At 48.8% G+C, this 19823-nt stretch overlaps 1 protein-coding gene and 2 long non-coding RNA genes across 13 annotated transcripts in view; 1 reads left to right on the top strand and 2 right to left on the bottom strand.

The window, feature by feature from the left end:
* Positions 1-246: 246 nt before the first annotated feature.
* On the bottom strand, positions 247-3811 carry LOC141386401 (uncharacterized). The gene is made up of 4 exons (XR_015944679.1): positions 1540-3811; positions 1368-1466; positions 1167-1312; positions 247-1064 (listed from the first exon to the last, which is right to left on the bottom strand). It is a non-coding gene; the product is annotated as an uncharacterized LOC141386401 (long non-coding RNA).
* Positions 1557-10239, top strand: LOC141386400 (uncharacterized). The gene is made up of 3 exons (XR_015494436.2): positions 1557-3943; positions 5315-8533; positions 9168-10239. It is a non-coding gene; the product is annotated as an uncharacterized LOC141386400 (long non-coding RNA).
* kdm6al (lysine (K)-specific demethylase 6A, like) overlaps positions 9844-19823 on the bottom strand; it is a 35821-nt gene continuing 25841 nt past the window's right edge. For 7 of the 11 annotated variants that reach the window (NM_001441687.1, NM_001441688.1, NM_001441689.1 and 4 more), the window contains 14 exon segments: positions 18339-18596; positions 17474-18129; positions 16920-17049; positions 16717-16822; positions 14990-15195; positions 14842-14903; positions 14699-14773; positions 13685-13833; positions 13493-13607; positions 12612-12799; positions 11996-12137; positions 11778-11904; positions 11464-11637; positions 9844-10641 (listed from right to left, as the gene is read on the bottom strand). In NM_001441687.1, the coding sequence (NP_001428616.1) occupies positions 10612-10641; positions 11464-11637; positions 11778-11904; positions 11996-12137; positions 12612-12799; positions 13493-13607; positions 13685-13833; positions 14699-14773; positions 14842-14903; positions 14990-15195; positions 16717-16822; positions 16920-17049; positions 17474-18129; positions 18339-18596 (2418 nt within the window). In that variant the 3' untranslated portion in view covers positions 9844-10611. 11 annotated transcript variants of the gene reach the window in all.

The following is a 19823-nucleotide window of genomic DNA, read 5'->3' as shown; positions in this document are numbered from 1 at the left end:
ACACACACACACACACACACACACATCATGTGCTCACATTATTGACTGATATAAGCGATGATCAGAGCTCCGTCATTGCTGAAGCGCGTCTGACATTGAGCACTATTGTAGCTGGATCAGCTTGTTTTACCTGAAATATTTCCTACAGATTTAGAATAAAGAAATCTGAAATAAAACTTATATTTAAAAACATATTCATCACATCAGACATGAGTTCACTATATAACAAAGTCAATTAAAACTGTATTATTAGAAAACATTTATTAGACAAATGACAAAATAAAAGGAGCAGCAGATTTAACTGCACAGTAAGCACATTTTAGTTAAAAAATAATGAAAACATGATGATGATGATGATGATGATGATGATGATGATGATTGTATAGAGCTTCACAGTGGTTCTAGCCTCTTGTAAAAAGTGAACATCTGAAAACTGCTGGAGGACAGCAATAACCAAGTGAGTGTTGATGAGTTGAATATGAGCCGCCTCGGCGCTTCACAGCTTTTATTGCTGATTTTCTGGTTTACGCATAAAGTCTGAGTTGATGAAAACATTTACAGGTGACTTTATTCTGTTTAAAACAATCCGGCAGTGACAGAGGAGAATGTGTGTTAGCATTGGCCAAAGCTGATCAGCTGAAGTCCCGCTGAAGCGACGGCTGAGCGCTTATTTTCACTATTTATGATGGCGCAGCAGTCAAAGCAGGACAGATGAGCTCCTGTATGGGACAAAGTCTGGACCTCTGTCGGTGAGGGGTGGGTCTTCAGAACCACCTGAACCTCCTGGCTATGCAGATGGTGTGTAAGCATTCAGATCTTGTGTTTATGAGAGCAGATAACAGCGCTCAGGTCCATCAGGTCATCACTCCACACTCTCCAACACAGAGAGCTGCTGAAGGGTGTGGAGCTGACCTCAGATCAGGGCCGTCTGTGTCTACACTGCAGTTTAACTCACTCCTCTGTCATTTATTAACAGTTCCACCTGTGACGGACGGCACCATGAGCCCCGCCCTGCTGACGGGATTGGTCAGAAGCCATAATCACCGCCCACTCAAGCTCCGCCTCTGTTTAAAGGGAAACACGTGACTGGACAAGAGTGTGGAGGAAAGGCGGAGAGAAGAACAGATGAGGACAGCAGACACACACACACACACACACACACACACCTGCATCAGTGCAGCTGACCTGTCGCTCCTCCTGTGCTCAGTGGTCAGTGTAGGTCCTGCAGCGACAGCAGCTACATCCGGCTACTGGGTCTCTGATGACCGACTGCTCACACTACAGCTGGAGAACACACACACACACACACACACTACAGCTGGAGAACACACACACACACACACACACACACACACACACACACACACACACTACAGCTGGAGAACACACACACACACACTACAGCTGGAGATCACACACACACACGCACACACACACACTACAGCTGGAGAACACACACACACACACTACAGCTGGAGATCACACACACACACACACACACACTACAGCTGGAGAACACACACACACACACACACACACACACACACACACTACAGCTGGAGAACACACACACACACACTACAGCTGGAGATCACACACACACACGCACACACACACACTACAGCTGGAGAACACACACACACACACTACAGCTGGAGATCACACACACACACACACACACACTACAGCTGGAGATCACACACACACACACACACACTACAGCTGGAGAACACACACACACACACACACACGCTACAGCTGGAGAAGGACACACTGAGAGTAACGGACGCGGCTCTGGCCCTGGCACACAGTGTATTGGTCTGTGTGTGTGTGTGTCTACAGCTACATTGTCTGCTGGGTTTCAGAGCCGCTTCAGCACCGCTCCGTCTGCAGGTCTGCACTCTTCATCATCATCAGTAGATCAGACGCTCCCGTCAGCTCGCAGTGTTTGCAGAGTTAATAGGAGAGGTGGAGGCATCGCTGCCCTGTTTAAAGACGTCTCTGAGTGTAAACAAGTGTCATTTGCTGACTGTTTGTCCTGAATATCTGATTACAGCACTGAGGGGCTCCACGCATCTCACTGATCATCATCTACAGGCCTGCAAAATATTCTCCCGCTGTTATTGAGGATTTTACAGAGCTGTTATCAATAGTAACCTCTGAATATGATTATTTTAGTATTGCTGGGGATTTTAATATTCACATTGATAATCCAGAAGTCAATGCTGTAAAAGAGCTGATGATGACGGTCTTAACACTTCTGATCTGACTCATGTTCAAGGACCCACACACACTCGTGGACACACTCTGATCTGCTCATAACTAAAGGTTTACACATTTCATCGCCTGCTGTTAAGGATGTGCCACTATCTGATCATTTCTTTGATATATTGATCACTCCAGCTATTAAAGACAGATCTGTCCCTGTCAGAAACAGATGCATAAGTGAGAACACCAGTGAGCATGATGAAGGCCATATCGCTAGCACCAAGCATATCTGCCGATTCTCTCCTTGATCTGTTTAAGAGCACATAGTTTATCCTTTTTATGATTTAATATGAATATTCTGGTTGTTGTGAGTGTGCCAGTTTATGTTCAGTTCAACACAGTTCAGATGTTTTTATTATAGTGTGTTAAAGTGTCATGTTGGGGGTGTTAACACAGTTTGCTGTTTAGGGCGTGATGCTTCACAGTTTCGGCTTCCCGCCCAACATAACAAGGGGGCGGAGCCAAGAGCTGGTACGCTCTGTTTACAACAGACAGGCTGACAGACAGAGAGAGCTAAGCTAAGCTATGCTGGGATCAGCATTCAGCCGTACATGTACGAGTCGGACACAGACCAAGCAGAGAGTACACAATCATTTGTGTCTGTGTATAGTCTCGGTGTAAAAGTGCCGAGCGTGTACACTGAGACTAATAACCACACACACTGAATTAACGTAAGCTCCACCACGTACACGCCGATGGAAACCCACGCCCAGAACTTCAAAATGCACGGCGCCACGCAAAAGGTACAAGCAATAATTCCAATAAGAGCGATAATGTGGAGAATATTGAACTTGTGTTGAGCCCAATGAGCTTTTCATCAAAAAATAGAGCAAGAGTGTTCCTGTAGTGATATCGCTTTGACTCACACGCTGAAAATGGCGGACGTGATACAAGAAACCGAGGATATGATCGTGACGCAAGGCTGTCAATCAATATTGGTGGGCTGGGGGACCGCACTCCTACGTAAAGTTGTGGTCGGTCTGAAAACCGCTGCAATTGCTCCTCCATTTTGTTGTTGTTAAATTGAAATAAAAGGACTGTGTGTGTTTATATCAGCCCAATATGATGGTCTATACACTATACTTACACACATGCCTGTCCTTACAGCTGGAAAAGTAGATTTTTCACCATAGGTGCCCTTTAACTCTAAAGTTAAGATCATCATAGATGACATTGTTAAACTCAAGAAGAGAACTGGCAGACAGACCCCTTGGAGAAACTCGAGAGCAGTCCAAATGATGAAAAGACAATGCAGAACAGCTGAGCGAATGTGGAGAAAGACAGACTAGTGCTTGATAATATCTATAAAGACAGTCTTCACGCTTTTAATGTGGAACTCAGCACTGCTAGGCAGACTTTCTTTTCAAGCCTGATAAACAGCAACTTAAAGGGCTGGTCCAGAAATAAATTTAAGGCTTGGTTGTGTTTATAAGACGGAGAGCGATGTGTGCTCATGTTTCACTTAAAGGAAATCGTGTTATTTTTTCATATATCTCACTTTGATTATACACAGCTACTCAGCTAACATGAAAACCACCGTCATATTTTCTAGTTCCTCTGAAAGACCCGCCCTCAAGAGACTCTGATTGGTCATCGTCGTAATGTGCTGTGATTCGCGGATCGGCTCCACGTCATGCCCAGACAAGCACACGCGTTCTGTGTAAACAGTCAGGCCGTACTCACACTAGGTACAGTTGCCTCGAACCGGGCCAAAGCACGCTTGTCCCCCCTCCCGTCTCCCCCGACGGCCCGCGCTCACACCATATCGGGCCTCGGCACGCTTACGTCATTGCTGCTGCGCTGTTCAGAATCGCTCTCTATGGCAAGCCTTTTTAGCATTTAAATCTTTGTTCTGACTCTATAAATATATTTAGAGATATCTCTAATTATATTTTGACTAGTCATAATTATAATTCGACTAGTCAGAATAACAATTAGAGATATCTGCAATTACAAATGTACTAGTACGAAATCAGATTGGAGATATCTGCAAATATATTATAACTGACTAGTCATATTCCTCCATTGACTTCCATTGAAAAATATTTGCAGATATCTCTAAATGAGTTTTGACTAGTCACAATTGTAATTAGAGATATCCCTAACTGAGTTTTTACTAGTCATACATTTGGAGATGTCTTTAATTCGTAATATTTAGAGATATTTACAAATATATTTGAAGATATCTCTAATTAATTTACTAATAGTCGAATTACAGTTGTAGATATCTTGAATTGGATTTTTGACGAGTCAAAACTCAGTTAGAGACATCTGCAAATATTTTTCAATGGAAGTCAATGGAGGAATATGACTAGTCATAATATATTTGCAGATATCTCCAATCTGATTTCGTACTAGTACAATTGTAATTGCTGATATCTCTAATTGTCATTCTGACAAGTCGAATTATAATAATGACTTGTCAAAATATATAATTATATCTCTAAATATATTTATGGATAGTCAGAACAAGGTTTAAATGTTAAAACGGCTTGCCATACGCTCTCACCCAGCAGCACAGTGGAGATTTCTCTAGTTATATCCTTTCAGTGGTTTGATATGCAGTGACATGCAGTCAAATATTTCGCCAAACAGTCCTTAGGGATGCGGCGACACGCAGTCAGATATTTCACCGGACAGATCCGCCACTTTTGGCGCTCATAAACAATCATTAAGCCCTCGTGCTGCAAGAATGAGGAGGTCTGCTGAAGGCGCAGCTGTCGTGCAGTGAGGGGTTTGCGTCTTTAATAAACTACGGCAGTTTGCGTTCACTAAACAGTAAGAATGATTAATAAATCCATATCAAACAGTCCCTTAAAAGTCACGTCTCGCTTTCGGTTTCGGGCTTTGGTGCGTTTCGCGCTCACACACAAGCGTACCGCGCCAAAGCCCAAGTGTACCGCGCTCAGGCACACCTCTTCCAACCGGGCCAGGGCCGGCCAAGTGAACCGTGCTTGAGCCCGATTCAGCGCACTCACACTTCTCAAACGATCCGGGAAGTGGGCCTGGGCACGGTACGGATGGCATAGTGTAAGTAGGCCCTCAGTCAACAAGTCTGTAACGAGTGAAAATGGGATGCGGCTCCTTTAAGAGAGTGTTTGTGTGTCAATGTGTGTGTGTTTATACCTGTAACACGAGAAGCGCATGTGTGTGTGACCGATGTTTATTTTTCTTTTCCTCTTATGCTCGGATTAAGTTATTTTCTGTGGTGACGCTGCAGACAGAAAAAAGCAGAAGATGTGGGATGAGACCTGTGTGAGCCTTTATTGATGGATTCTTTTGGTGCTTCACTCGAGTTAGGAGAGAACTGCTGTATTTTACACACATATCCGGAATATGCCTGTCTAACCAAGTAACATGAATTGTTCACATATCTTTTGCGACTTCATCGTCTGAGATGTAAAACTCATGAAAAAGCTGCCGATAGAGAAACTGCCGTCACACACAGAGAGACGCACGTGCTGTGTGTGTGTGTGTGTGTGTGTGTGTGTGTGTTTGACTGATAAAGATGGTTTTGTAGCTAAATCTTTGGCAGTGTCGATCTTCATTTCCCGTTGTTTACATCTTTGCTACAGCACACTGTTAAGGCCAGACACTGCACACGTCATGATCAATTTCAACAAATAAAAACACTTACAGGTCGAGGCTCTCAGTTCTCAGCGTCTCCTTGCTCCATCTTTGAGGAGATTTTAGCTGAATCCAGCACTGAACGGGGAGATTCTGGAGCTGTTTTTTGTCAGATCATGCTTGCAGTGTATTTTATAATTAAACAGACGAAGCTCTGTGGAAACAGCAGGATGGCATTTCTCCCTCGGCAGTAATGTTACAGCGCTCTGGCCACGGCCCTTACCTGCGCAGTTTGGATGCGCAATAAACGAACATTTGTAATCTCACAGGGGGCGGAAGAATGTTTTGTAGTCCCCAAAATTCGTTCATTGTAGGCTTTGAAAAGCTAACTCTGTAAAAACTAAGGTGTCCCTTTGCATTGAACTTAGAATTTTTACATTCAGAGCTGCTGTTTATGTAAAAACACTTCTCGCACACTCTTCACAACGGTAGAGAGACTCACAAACCCCCCGTCTGATTCCCAGTGAGCCCCTCTCTGAAAGCAAATATAATGCGTTCGCTCATTTCTTTACTGACAAGATCAATAATATCAGAAATGTTATCAGCTCATCCAATCAGCCAAGTTGTGTCGTCTTCAGACAAGCTCAACCACAACTCAAGAAGTCAGACATTATGTCTGATTACATGTCAATTAATGGTAAAATCTTAGATAAGATTGTGCAAATTATGAAAACATCAACCTGCAGTCTCGACACGCTCCCCACATCATTCTTCAAAACACTGTTCACCTGTGTAGAAATGGATCTTCTAATAGTGGTAAATGCTTCACTTCTATCAAGGATTTTCCCAAACTCACCTAAACTGCAGTTGTTAAACCCCTCTTGAAGAAGAGCAGCCTGGATAACACCCTATTGAGCAATTACAGGCCAATCTCAAATCTCCCGTTCACTGGCAAAATCACTGAAGAAGCTGTTTTCAACCAGGTTAACAAGCTCCTTAACTTCAGGGGGTGTTTAGACAACTGTCAAAGATAATCAATGATACAGACTCAGTCAGACTAGCAGTGCAGGTATTGTTGGATCTCAGTGCTGCATTTGACACTGTCGATCACAGCATACTTCTGGATAGGCTGGAAAACTGGGTTGGGCTGTCTGGGACGGTCCTCGAATGGTTCAGATCTTACCTTGAAGGTAGAGGTTACCATGTCAGTATAGGTGACCATAGGTCGAGGTGGACACCCATGACATGCGGAGTCCCACAAGGCTCGATTCTGGCACCTCTCCTGTTCAACCTTTACATGCTCTCTCTGAGCCAAACAATGAGACAGAACCAAATCTCCTACACAGCTCTGCTGATGACACTCAGATCTACTGAGCCTTACTGCCTAATGACTACAGCCCCACTGACACCCTCTGCCAGTGCATTGATGAGCTGAACAGTTGGATGAGCCAAAACTTTCTTCAGTTAAACAAAGAGAAAACTGAAGTCATTGCGCTTGGGAACAGAGATGAACAGAGATGAAGCGCCCCCTGCTGCTGGAGTCAGCTTCCAGAAATGATCCGATGTGCTCCAACATTAGACACATTCACATCAGGACTGAACACACGTCTGTAGCTGTGCTGTACTGAGTGAACACTGTGCTCCAGCACACAGCACACTCTCTGTTCATCTTCAGTCTTTTATAACCGGTTCAACACATTTCATCTGTTTTTAATGATTTTTATTTTCAGTTTTTATTTTTCTTAATCTTGTCTCTCTTATTCCTGTTTATGTAAAGCACTTTGAATTGCCGCTGTGTGGGAAATGTGCTGTAGAAATAAACCTGCCTTGCTTTATTCAAGTTGAGTTTCAGTAGCATTCATTCAGGAGTGAAGGTGCAGCACAGCGCAGGGATTCACAAACGCTTTTATTCCGGGACCCACCTCGGCAAGTAATTCAGTCTCAAGACCCACCACAATATTTCAATATGGAAAAATGAGGAAAAAGATGTCTCCAATCACAGCAGTCATGAATATACGGTGTACGGCTGTTTGGATTTGGAGATTTGATATGCACAAGATGCGGCTGGAAGAGCTTGTTGTGGGACGCTGGCTGTACCTGTGCTCATCTTTAGTTGATGAAGATACTCTTGCTTTCTCAGAAGAGAACATGATCAACCTTTGTTGACATATCCAGGATGATTTGTTGTCAGGTGGCGTTAAGGTTTTAAGGGCTTCATGCTAGCAGTTGCAAGCTTTTCTAAGCATTAAAGGCATTGCAGGACTTCCTCACCCTCTGGACCTCCGCCGGCAATAACACTGAGATTGAGGTAGGACTGATCATATTTCTGTCTGGCTCCTTTCTAGATTTGGTTTGATCTGAAGACGGATCAGAAGTCTGTGATGGCTTTAGTTTGAAAACTTTTCCATTTTACCAAACACTTTGCGGCTGCAGTCATGAGTGCCTGACGTAGACGCGTGACGGTTCAAAACAAATGAATCGGTCACAGGCCCGGCCCTAAGCCGTGTGGCGCCCAAGGCAAGATGTCAGGTGGCGTCTGTCATATCACAGTGAATTCCACTGCTACTGTATAGTCATAAGAAATGAACTAGCTTATTGATCGACTACTACACGCTGAGAAAACGTCACACAAATATGCCAATGCAATTAACATTATTGCTGAATTGATCTAATATTTACACATTTGCTTGAGGAAGGAGTGAGGGGGGTCGTTTCATTACTATTACTATTTTCCATAACATTATAGCTTACAATAAACAGATAGCACTATAGCTAACTATTGATTAGCAATCTGTCAACGCTGGGATGTAAAAAAATATGGGACAACAAACAGCCTCAAATGATAGAATACAGAGCAAACATTAGAAAATATTGACAATAAAATAAAAGGTTTAGCCTATTAAAATTAATGGCCTATCCAGAAATTAAATAAAGCTATAAAATCCACTTCCTTTTTGATTGTATTTGCATATTGATTAAAGTTACTGTAGTTATTTAGTGAAGAGCAGCTGGTGAATCTCTCATTGTGTTGAGTTTGATAGCAGAGGTGTTGATGCGCAGATCTATAATGAAGCGTTGCACTACTTTAGTCACTGCTTGTGCTCATTTAAGAGAACATTAGTAGTGTTTAAAATAAAACACGCAGAATGGACATGTTGACATATTTTAAGTGTATTTGTCTGTTTAAACACACACCCGGATCACCGAAGTATCACTAACTCAGCGCGGTTAAGTTGGTTTTGTTTTTGATATTCCTGACACGTTCAGTGATGGACAGAGAGAACTCCAAAACCTCTCACCCTAAAAGCATCTGAAGTGTTTCCTACACAAAGACACCGCTGCGTATGTTTCACTGCGTCTTTTTCTTTTTCTCGCTCGACATTACGAGCACTGCTCTGTTTAAGCCCTCGCAATATGTGTTTAGCCAGGAGAGCTCGTGCTGAGCGGTGGCCGTAATGTCAAGAAAGAAAAAGACGCAGTGAAACATACGCAGCGGTGTCTTTGTGTAGGAAACACTTCAGATGTTTTTAGGGTGAGAGGTTTTGGAGTTATCTCTGTCCATCACTGAACGTGTCAGGAATATCGAAAACAAAACCGCGCTCATTTCTGGCGCCCCCTGGACATACAGCGCCCTTAGCGTTTGCCTAGGCTGCCTATGGCACGGGCCGGCCCTGCTCAGTCCCTCAGTGACTGCTGATTCAGACTGCTTCAGTTCATGTGTTTTAACCTAAATGATTCTTTCGGAAAACAGAATCGTCTCTAAAGAGTCGTTCGCTAATTACCGTACTGGTTTTGATTCCTCGCAACGTCGCGACCCACAGTTTGAAAACCCCTGGCATAGCCTTCTTCAACATCCTCCTCTGCTGCGGGAATCGTCTCTGCAGTGTACACTTCATAGTGTTCACTGGGCCTGAGCAAATGTTGAAAGGTGTTTAATAAGTGATGGAGGACTCCTCCAGCAACACTCGCTGCTCTGTACAGCTGTGGGCAGAAAACACAGGAGCCGCTCAGAGACGCACTCCTCCAGCTTTAATGGCAGGAACTCTGGGAAAATAACAGCATTCCATCCACAAACATCTGCGAGCAATAAATATGTGTTTATAAATAGTGTAAATGTACAGGATTAGAAACCGACGAGGAAGGAGAGACCGAGCGCTGAAGCGTCCCCTTGCTCTGTCTGTCCGTCTGCGGGACTCAGGAAACAGGACGCCGGACGTGTCGAGTCAAAATAACAAACAGCTCAAACATAAAGCAGTAGAAAACTAGAGCTCTATCCGCTAACTCTTCACATTACAAATGTTCTGGGAGATTTGTGCCGTCAGAAAATCGCTATCTACCATTACAAAAGCGAGGCTAGCGCTCCTCGGAGCCGCGACCCCTCGAGACGCAAGGAAAACTCAGCGTGTTAAAATACAAAACGCAGGTCTGGGGTCAGTAGTCTGTGAGTGACGATGACGGACATTATGTACAAAACCAGTTTCCCATAATTCCCTCTGAGCGGAGCAGGAGTAGCAGAGAGGACGTCACTCACTGGCGCCCCCACAGGCCGGACACACACACTGCGCCTTATAAACAGGTTGCATAGACACACACACACACACACACACACACACACACACACACACACACTCACGCACGCACGCACGCACAGACACACAGCCGCTGGAGTCGATGGTCACCAGCCACACCACAGACGACCGAGAGCGTCCTGAATATCAGAAATGGTCCGCTGATAGAGTTCCTGTGGAGCTGAAGACTCCAGCGCAGCGTCTACTGTCAGGATGAAGACGAGTGCAGAGCTGGAGCCTGCAGAGACAGCAGAGGACAGCGTTACTCAGACACACACACACACACACACACGAACGCACGCGCACACGCACGCGCGCACACACACACACACACACACACGCACACGCACACACAAACACACACACACACACACACACAAACAGGCACGCGCGCGCGCACACACGCACACACACACACACGATTAATTTATTTGGAATGACTTGTACTAATTAAAGCAATACAGCATTCAAATAATCATAAAGAGCCCGTGATGTTTCACAGAAGCAGTAAATACAGTCATTGAATTCACACAAACAGACGAACTCACAAACAGACCCACACACACACACACACACACACACACACACACACACACACACACACACACCTTTACAACCAAAATGGCACTACAACTTGTTGAAAACTTAAGCTCCATGCTGGTGTGGGCGGAGACGAACCCGCAGCTGAGGTGAAGTGGAGTAAGACTGAAGTGTATCAGGGTGTTCTCACACTAGGCCATCCAGGCGCGGTTCAGTTGGCAGAGGTGTGCCAGAGCATGGTTCGGTTGGGCTTTGGTGCAGTACGCTTGTAGTGTGTGTGTGTGTGTGTGTGTGTGTGTGTGTGTAAAGTGCGCGTGAAACTGAGGACACGCCGTCACTGTTTGATATGGGTTTAGTAATCATTCTTACAGTTGAATGAACACTGTTGAACACTCAATCCCGCTCCGGCACGGTTCTGGGCAACTGTAGTGAGTGAGCACACCCTGAGTGTGGAGCAGCTCAGTCTGCCAGCGCTGGTGTGTGTTTGTGTTCATGCAGCAGTGATGAAGACGAGACTCACTAATGAGAACTGCTCATAGAGCTGCGTCAGATCCTCCATGCGGAACTGCTGGAGCACCACAAAGCCCTGCAGATCCACACTGGCCTTACGAGCGCAATCCTGACACTGCACTGCTGCCGCCGGCCTACAGGGGGAGCCCTCACTGCACACGAACAGCAGATTCCACACCTCCACCTGTGGAGGAGCAGAGCGTTACTGCAGCACACGCACGCACGCACGCACGCACGCACGCACACACGCACGCACGCACACACACACACACACACACACACACACACACACACACACACACACACACACACACACGCACACACCTCACAGACGCTGCAGTAGTGTGCGGGTTCATCTCGGCTCCTGCGCTGCCACAGCGTCTCCTTCCCGGCTGACAGCAGAGACTCCCTGATGCTCTGAGTCTGCCTTAGCGTCCGCAGCAGACAGAACCTGCGGGAGACAGAGAGGGGTCAGTGTGTGTGTGTGTGAGAAAGGGGTCAGAGTGTGTGTGTGTGTGAAGCACTGGCCAATCCACACTCACTTGATCATCTCGAACAGCCGCTGGTCTGCCACTTTGATGTTCCTGGCCATGTTCCAGGACAGGTGCACCATGGGAACCATCGACTTCACACTCTGCAGTTTGTTCCACTCGTATCGCTCCACGGCCAGCTTATACTGGTGTGCTGCAGGACAGAGGAGCAGCGGTCACACACACAGCAGCAGTCACAACACCACCACCACTGTGTCTGTGTGTGTGTGTGTGTGTGTGTGTGTGTGTGTGTGTGTGTGTGTGTGTGTGTGTGTGTCTGTGTGTGTGTGTGTCAGCCTCTATGGCCATTTTCATGGCAAGATAAGGAGGGTGGTGTTTTGCAGTACTGCTCCTACATCATCAGCAGCTCGAGTGTGAGGCGGGCGTGTTCTGAATGTGACGTGTCGTTACTGCAGATACTCTATTATACTGTACTGTAGAGCAGTGAGCAGCCGTTAGAGCGTTATAGAGGAGTCTTTGACCCACAGTAGGGCTCCTTTCCTGCTAGTGTTTCCTGTACGGTCCTGCTCTGTGCTATTTGATATTACAATGAGAACACAGAGTGTGTGTGAGCTGTGGTGTGTACAGGACGGGTGTGTTGTGGGCAGTGGGTCAGGAATCTACACACCCGTCAGTGGACCCACGTTCCAGGAGATGTTGTTGCACCAGCCGATGGCCTGCCCCCAGTGCACCGTGCCCGTGTTCAGCCACACCAGATCGCCCGGCCGCTGGATGAAGCGGTACACCGGCACCCGCGCCTCGTACAGGTCCTCCAGATTTGGCCACCATGAGCCCTTCAGGAAGTTGATGTTGTTCCTGAAAGAGTTTGCAGATCTGGGGTCAGTCCTGCCTCACTTAAACCAGCTAAAACTGATGACTGATGTCTGGACCATCTGGCTCTGCACACACTCATGAATCACACTACACCATCTGTAAGAGCTGATCAGAAAAGGACAGATGCCTCCCTCAGATCTCTCCCTCAGATCCCTGTCTCAGATCTCTCCATTAAGCCCCCTCCTCCGATCCCTCCTTTAAATCCCTCTCTCCAATCTCTCCCTCAGATCCCTCCCTCAGATCTCTCCATCAGACCAATTTCCTTGGATCCCTCCTTCAGATCCAAAAGACGGCACTCACTGAGCAGTATAGATTACCCATCAATATACGGGGGCATTAGGAGGCACACGGACCAAGCGCCCCCTGCTGGCCTCACTAACACCACTTCCGGCAGCAACCTAGTTTTCCCATGTGATCTCTTATCCAGGTACTGACCGGGCACAGCCCTGCTTAGCTTCAGTGGGCGAACATGTGAGAGTTGCAGAGAGCCAGCTGCCGGCTAGCCAACAGTGTATCTGACCTACAGCACACTACTGAGGAACACATCAGCTTATGAAATACCAACTCTTGGACGGGTTCTGAAGAGCAAGACTCCTGCATGGTGTCGAATAAACACAAACTAAACACAGCTACTGGAGTAAAGCCAGCTCAGGTGCGACACACACACACACACACCTCTCGCAAAACTCGCTCATCACGCCCCAGTACGGCTCCGGCACGGCGAACCACTCGCAGTCGCCCGGTCCGATGTTGATGTTGACAGCGCAGAAGTTGTTGTGCTCCTGATGACCTGAAGGTGAACACACAGGTGAGGTCAGGTGAGGTGAGGTCATGTATGGTGTGGTGTGTGTCTGCGTTGTGGCTCACCTGGAGTCCTGCTGCCCGGCACCTTCATGCAGAGCTGCACTGTGTTCATGCCCAGGATTCTGTGGCCCACGTGACTCAGCAGATTCCCAGCCGACACCACACGCGCAAACGCTGGCAGCTTACTGAGCTCCTGCAGCTGCAGCTTCCACCTGCAGGGGGCACACACACACACACACACACACACACACACACACACATTACAGACAGAGTGTGTAAGAGGCACGGGTTATTGAGGCCTGTTCACAAGCACAATAACTATAAACATATCACTAAACTATCTCAGAGAAACGCTAACGATCAGTGTGTGTGTGTACAGTTAGACGTGTATTCTCTGTAGAGTCCAGCAGGTGTCAGTCTCAGCGTGCTGCAGCATCTGAACACACTATTGATCTGACTCAATCAATCAGGCCGTTTAGCAACTGCAGTTAGTTCTCCATCATTCACACACAGACACACACACACGCACGCACACACACACACACACACACACACACACACACACACACACACACACACACACACACACACACACACACACACACACACACACACACACACACACACACAAACACACAAACTCTGGATTCTGACACTGGCTGTCAGTGTTTCCTCCAACAGCTGGTTAACTTCTCCTGACAGAGCTTATCGCTCCTCTCTGTGTGTGTGTGTGTGTGTGTGTGTGTGTGTGTGGCTGTAGTGCTGCTGTGAACTCAAACATTACTACTATACCTGCACCCTCATCTTTATAGTGATCCTGCCTGGTGTAAGCAGGCCTGTACTCCACTGTTACAGCAGAAGGTGACGTACGAGGTCCCCACAACTTACAAAAACAAGCGCACGTGTGTGTGTGTGTGTGTGTGTACGGCTGTATGTGTGTGTTAAAGAGACTGAACATTCTCAGATCCTCTTTTGCTGCATTGACACACACACACACACACACGCACACGCACACGCACACACACACGCGCGCACACGCACGCACACGCACGCACGCAAACACACACGCACACTCACTTCTTTTCATCGGAGACGTCGATGTTCATCCCAAACTTCACCTGTTTGAAAGGGCCTTTCCTCCTCCTGCACACACTGAGCAGAAAAAAACAGGTGAACATCAGCGCAGACAGAGCTCATCACACACACTCTCACACACACACCTTTCCGAAGACACAATCTCTGAGTCTGAAAGCTCCTTCTGGCCCTTCTTCTCGTTCTCTTCCTGAAACACACACACACACACACACATACAATTAGCACAAACACTCCACTGAGGCAGTGTGTGTGTGTGTGTGTGTGTGTCTGTACCCGCAGTGACTCCTGGAAGGACGCCGCCTGGTATTGTGCGTATTTGGCGATGGTGGTGTGTGACCTTGTGCTCTCGCAGCGCCACTGCTTGCGTGTCCCACTGGCGTCCCAGTTCTCATCAGCCGGTTGGCTCAGCTGCGTGCGCACTTCCACCAGGTGCTCCGGGTTCATATCCACCAGAGTCTTGGTGGAGAACAGGCCCAGATCTGCAGACACACACACACACACAGCGCTGTTAGTGCCCTAACACAGTACCGTAGAGATGTAATATAGATGAAGGCGCCACATGGCTTGACCACTGCAGTTTAGATCAGTTTAAAAAGGCTCTGATGGACCAATCAGAGGACAGAAGCTCCAGAAAGAGCTTTATAAGGCCTGAAGGGGCTGAACACCAGTCAGTTGTGGGATCTCCTCCACAACGAACAGAGAACTCCTCCAAAATAGAGAACTCCTCCACAACGGTCAGAGAACTCCTCCACAACGGTCAGAGAACTCCTCCACAACGGTCAGAGAACTCCTCTACAACAAACAGAGAACTCCTCCACAACGGACAGAGAACTCCTCCACAACAAACAGAGAACTCCTCCACAACAAACAGAGAACTCCTCCACAACGGTCAGAGAACTCCTCCACAACGGTCAGAGAACTCCTCCACAACAAACAGAGAACTCCTCCACAACGGTCAGAGAACTCCTCCACAACGGTCAGAGAACTCCTCCACAACGGTCAGAGAACTCCTCCACAACGGTCAGAGAACTCCTCCACAACGGTCAGAGAACTCCTCCACAACGGTCAGAGAACTCCTCCACAACGGTCAGAGAACTCCTCCACAACGGTCAGAGAACTCCTCCACAACGGTCAGAGAACTCCTCCACAACGGTCAGAGAACTCCTCCACAACGGACAGAGAACTCCTCCACAACGAACAGAGAACTCCTCCACAACGGACAGAGAACTCCTCCACAACGGTCAGAGAACTCCTCCACAACAGAGAACTCCTCCACAACGGTCAGAGAACTCCTCCACAACAGAGAACTCCTCCACAACGGTCAGAGAACTCCTCCACAACAGAGAACTCCTCCACAACGGTCAGAGAACTCCTCCACAACAGAGAACTCCTCCACAACGGACAGAGAACTCCTCCACAACAGAGAACTCCTCCACAACGGTCAGAGAACTCCTCCACAACGGTCAGAGAACTCCTCCACAACGGTCAGAGAACTCCTCCACAACGGTCAGAGAACTCCTCCACAACAGAGAACTCCTCCACAACGGTGAGAGAACTCCTCCACAACAGAGAACTCCTCCACAACGGTCAGAGAACTCCTCCACATTAAACTTGACTCTACATTTATTCGGAAACCTGCGGGTGTCCTTTAGTTCTCTGCAGTAATCCACAGGAATGCAAGGTTCAATGTGTTTTCTAGTTTCCATGGAAACTGCAGAGAATCAGGACACGCCCACCATGAGTGTGAAAGACAAAGTGTATACATGTGTGTGAGTGTGGGAGATATACAGGGTGTGTGTGCATGTGTGAGAGAGAGTGTGTGTGTGTGTGTGTGTGTGTGTACAAGCATTTGTGTGCATGTGAGAGAGAAAGAGTATGCATGTGTGTGTTTGTGTGTGTGTGTGAGTGTACACGTATGTGTAGAGAGAGAGAGAGAGAGAGAGAGAGAGAGAGAGAGAGAGAGAGAGAGAGAGAGAGTGTGTGTGTGTGTGCGCGCTTACCCAGTTTCAGGGCTCCGGCCAGGCCGCGAATGACAGTCACAGGGTTTGAGGGGTTGGTGCAGAACTGGTGAAGCGGCGGGAAGAATGCGTCTCGTTTATTCTCCAGCTGAAATAAACACACATTGGTGAATGTGCAAGCACACACAAACACACACACAAAGGTTAGAGGGGTTCGAGGTGTGTATGCAGCGGGCATTACGCACATATATGCTGGGTGTGGGCGGGTTGAGTTTGTCTTTATCCAGTGGTGGTGCAGGAGGCGGAGGGAGGCGCGGTGGCGGACAACGGTTCAGCAGGAGACTACAGCTCGACAGCCCATTCCTGCCCAGACTCCTGCGCACACACACACACAGACGCACACGCACACACACACACACACACACACACACACACACACACCACTGCTGATTCTGCAGACTACACATTCATCATAATCCTAAGATGTGTTCCTTCCACAATGTGCCACGCACGCATGCAGTTTTGAATTACAAACGTCCAATATACTTCCAATTGTCCAGTGTGCACCGTGTCGTGGCGCTGAGTGGCACATCTGGTGTTTGACCCGCTCTACTCTCCTGCTGTCTATAATTCTGCTCCCACCTTTTCCTTCACTAAACCTCTAAAATAAAGCATGACTATCCTGCATGGAGAAACAAGCTGATCTTCACCACACACACACACACACACACACACACACACACACACACACACACACAGCTCAGCAGTATGTTGTACAGACAGCAGTATACCGCAGTACCTGCAGGCCTTGAGTGCGTCAGTGGATGTGGGGTAGATGGAGATGCTGGCAGACCGGTGTGCTGCAGACGATGTGATGCTCTGCTCTGGCTCCAGCTTCAGCGGGCTCCGAGAGTCCTCAGAGCAGCCGTTAACGGTGACTGGGGCCTGCAAGGGCCTGAGGGGGGTGGTGGGGTCACCGGGGCGCGGGGAGGGGGAGGCGGCAGACAGGGCAGAGGCAGGCGAGGAGGCGGAGGAGCTGCCCGGTGCCGGCAGGGTGGAGCCCACAGGGGTGAGGGGGGCGGCAGGCGCGGTGGCGGGCAAAGTCTGTAGATTGGGCAGCGGAGGATTGTCTGTGGTGGTGGCGGATACAGGCGAGGGTGGGCGGTGGGGTGAGGCCGGGCTGTGGGTGTCAGTGGCAGTGGAGCCGTTGGCCTGCAGGGCGGCGCTCTCTTTGGTCGGGATGGTGCTGTGCGGCGCACCTGAGGTAGCTGTGTGCGGGAGGGCGCAGGGGGAACACCTGCGGGGCGGGGGAGACCCACTGCTGCCCGCCGCATCACCCGCAGACGCTGAATCTACAACCTGATTATGAGGCCCGCCATCAGCAGAACCGCTGGAAGAGTCAGACCGGATGCCATTAGGACCTGCCCAATGAGAACCCGGACCTTTCTGAAGCCCCTAAACACAGAAGAGATGCACAAAACATGAATGAACGCAATGATGAAGAACTGAACAGACACAACACTTCACCACAGGAACCTCAACTGAGAGAAAGTTGAAATGCTCTGATTGTGTAATAACGGAACTTGACCAAAGACCACAACACTGAGGTGTAGACAGGTGTATCGCTCTGCATTTACAGTAGTGTCTCAATATCTGCAGCACACCTGAGCGGGGGGGAGCTGCGGGCTCCTGCGGCCGGCTCCTGGGCTTGTGCAGTTGTGAGGTAGTGTGTTGGGGTGCAGGTAAGGCACGTCTCCGTTCGCTCTGCTCTCCGTGTGATTATTGCGGACTGCAGGGGTCTGAGGGCCAGGGCGGGGCCCGGGGCCGTTGTGGAGCGTCTGTAGCGCAGGGCCGCGGGAGGCCGGCAGTGAGGGCCCATTGGAGAGCGAGGGCCGAATCTGGCCAGAGGAGTTCTGCCTCATCTGAACACAAACATCACAACAGGCGATTATTATAAAGAGAGCAGAAAAACATGTCAAATAATGATGACGTGACACCACAACAACAGAGCGGTTCTGGAGGGTCAAACTCAGCTCTGCAGTTTAGATTTAACTGGAATTAAACTGATCTAACTAACAGAGTCTCACAGCAGCAGGTAAAGGATGGTGTACTGGTGCAGTGGTGTGGAGCTGATGGTGCAGTGGTGTGGAGCTGACGGTGCAGTGGTGTGAAGCTGACGGTGCAGTGGTGTGGAGCTGATGGTGCAGTGGTGTGGAGCTGACGGTGCAGTGGTGTGGAGCTGACGGTGCAGTGGTGTGGAGCTGACGGTGCAGTGGTGTGAAGCTGACGGTGCAGTGGTGTGGAGCTGACGGTGCAGTGGTGTGGAGCTGACGGTGCAGTGGTGTGGAGCTGACGGTGCAGTGGTGTGAAGCTGATGGTGCAGTGGTGTGGAGCTGACGGTGCAGTGGTGTGGAGCTGACGGTGCAGTGGTGTGGAGCTGACGGTGCAGTGGTGTGGAGCTGACGGTGCAGTGGTGTGGAGCTGACGGTGCAGTGGTGTGAAGCTGACGGTGCAGTGGTGTGGAGCTGACGGTGCAGTGGTGTGGAGCTGACGGTGCAGTGATGTAGAGCTGACGGTGCAGTGGTGTGAAGCTGACGGTGCAGTGGTGTGGAGCTGACGGTGCAGTGGTGTGGAGCTGACGGTGCAGTGGTGTGGAGCTGACGGTGCAGTGGTGTGGAGCTGACGGTGCAGTGATGTAGAGCTGACGGTGCAGTGGTGTGGAGCTGACGGTGCAGTGGTGTGAAGCTGACGGTGCAGTGGTGTGGAGCTGACGGTGCAGTGGTGTGGAGCTGACGGTGCAGTGGTGTGGAGCTGATGGTGCAGTGAGGGTGCAGTGGTGTGGAGCTGATGGTGCAGTGGTGTGGAGCTGACGGTGCAGTGGTGTGGAGCTGACGGTGCAGTGGTGTGGAGCTGACGGTGCAGTGGTGTGGAGCTGACGGTGCAGTGGTGTGGAGCTGACGGTGCAGTGGTGTGGAGCTGACGGTGCAGTGGTGTGGAGCTGACGGTGCAGTGGTGTGGAGCTGACGGTGCAGTGGTGTAGAGCTGACGGTGCAGTGGTGTGGAGCTGATGGTGCAGTGAGGGTGCAGTGGTGTGGAGCTGATGGTGCAGTGAGGGTGCAGTGGTGTGGAGCTGACGGTGCAGTGGTGTG

The sequence above is a fragment of the Danio rerio genome, chromosome 6 (assembly GCF_052040795.2).
Source record: "Danio rerio strain M-AB ecotype USA chromosome 6, GRCz13ab, whole genome shotgun sequence".
NCBI classification, from domain to species: domain Eukaryota; kingdom Metazoa; phylum Chordata; class Actinopteri; order Cypriniformes; family Danionidae; genus Danio; species Danio rerio.
This window is presented reverse-complemented; position numbering and strand designations above follow the sequence as displayed.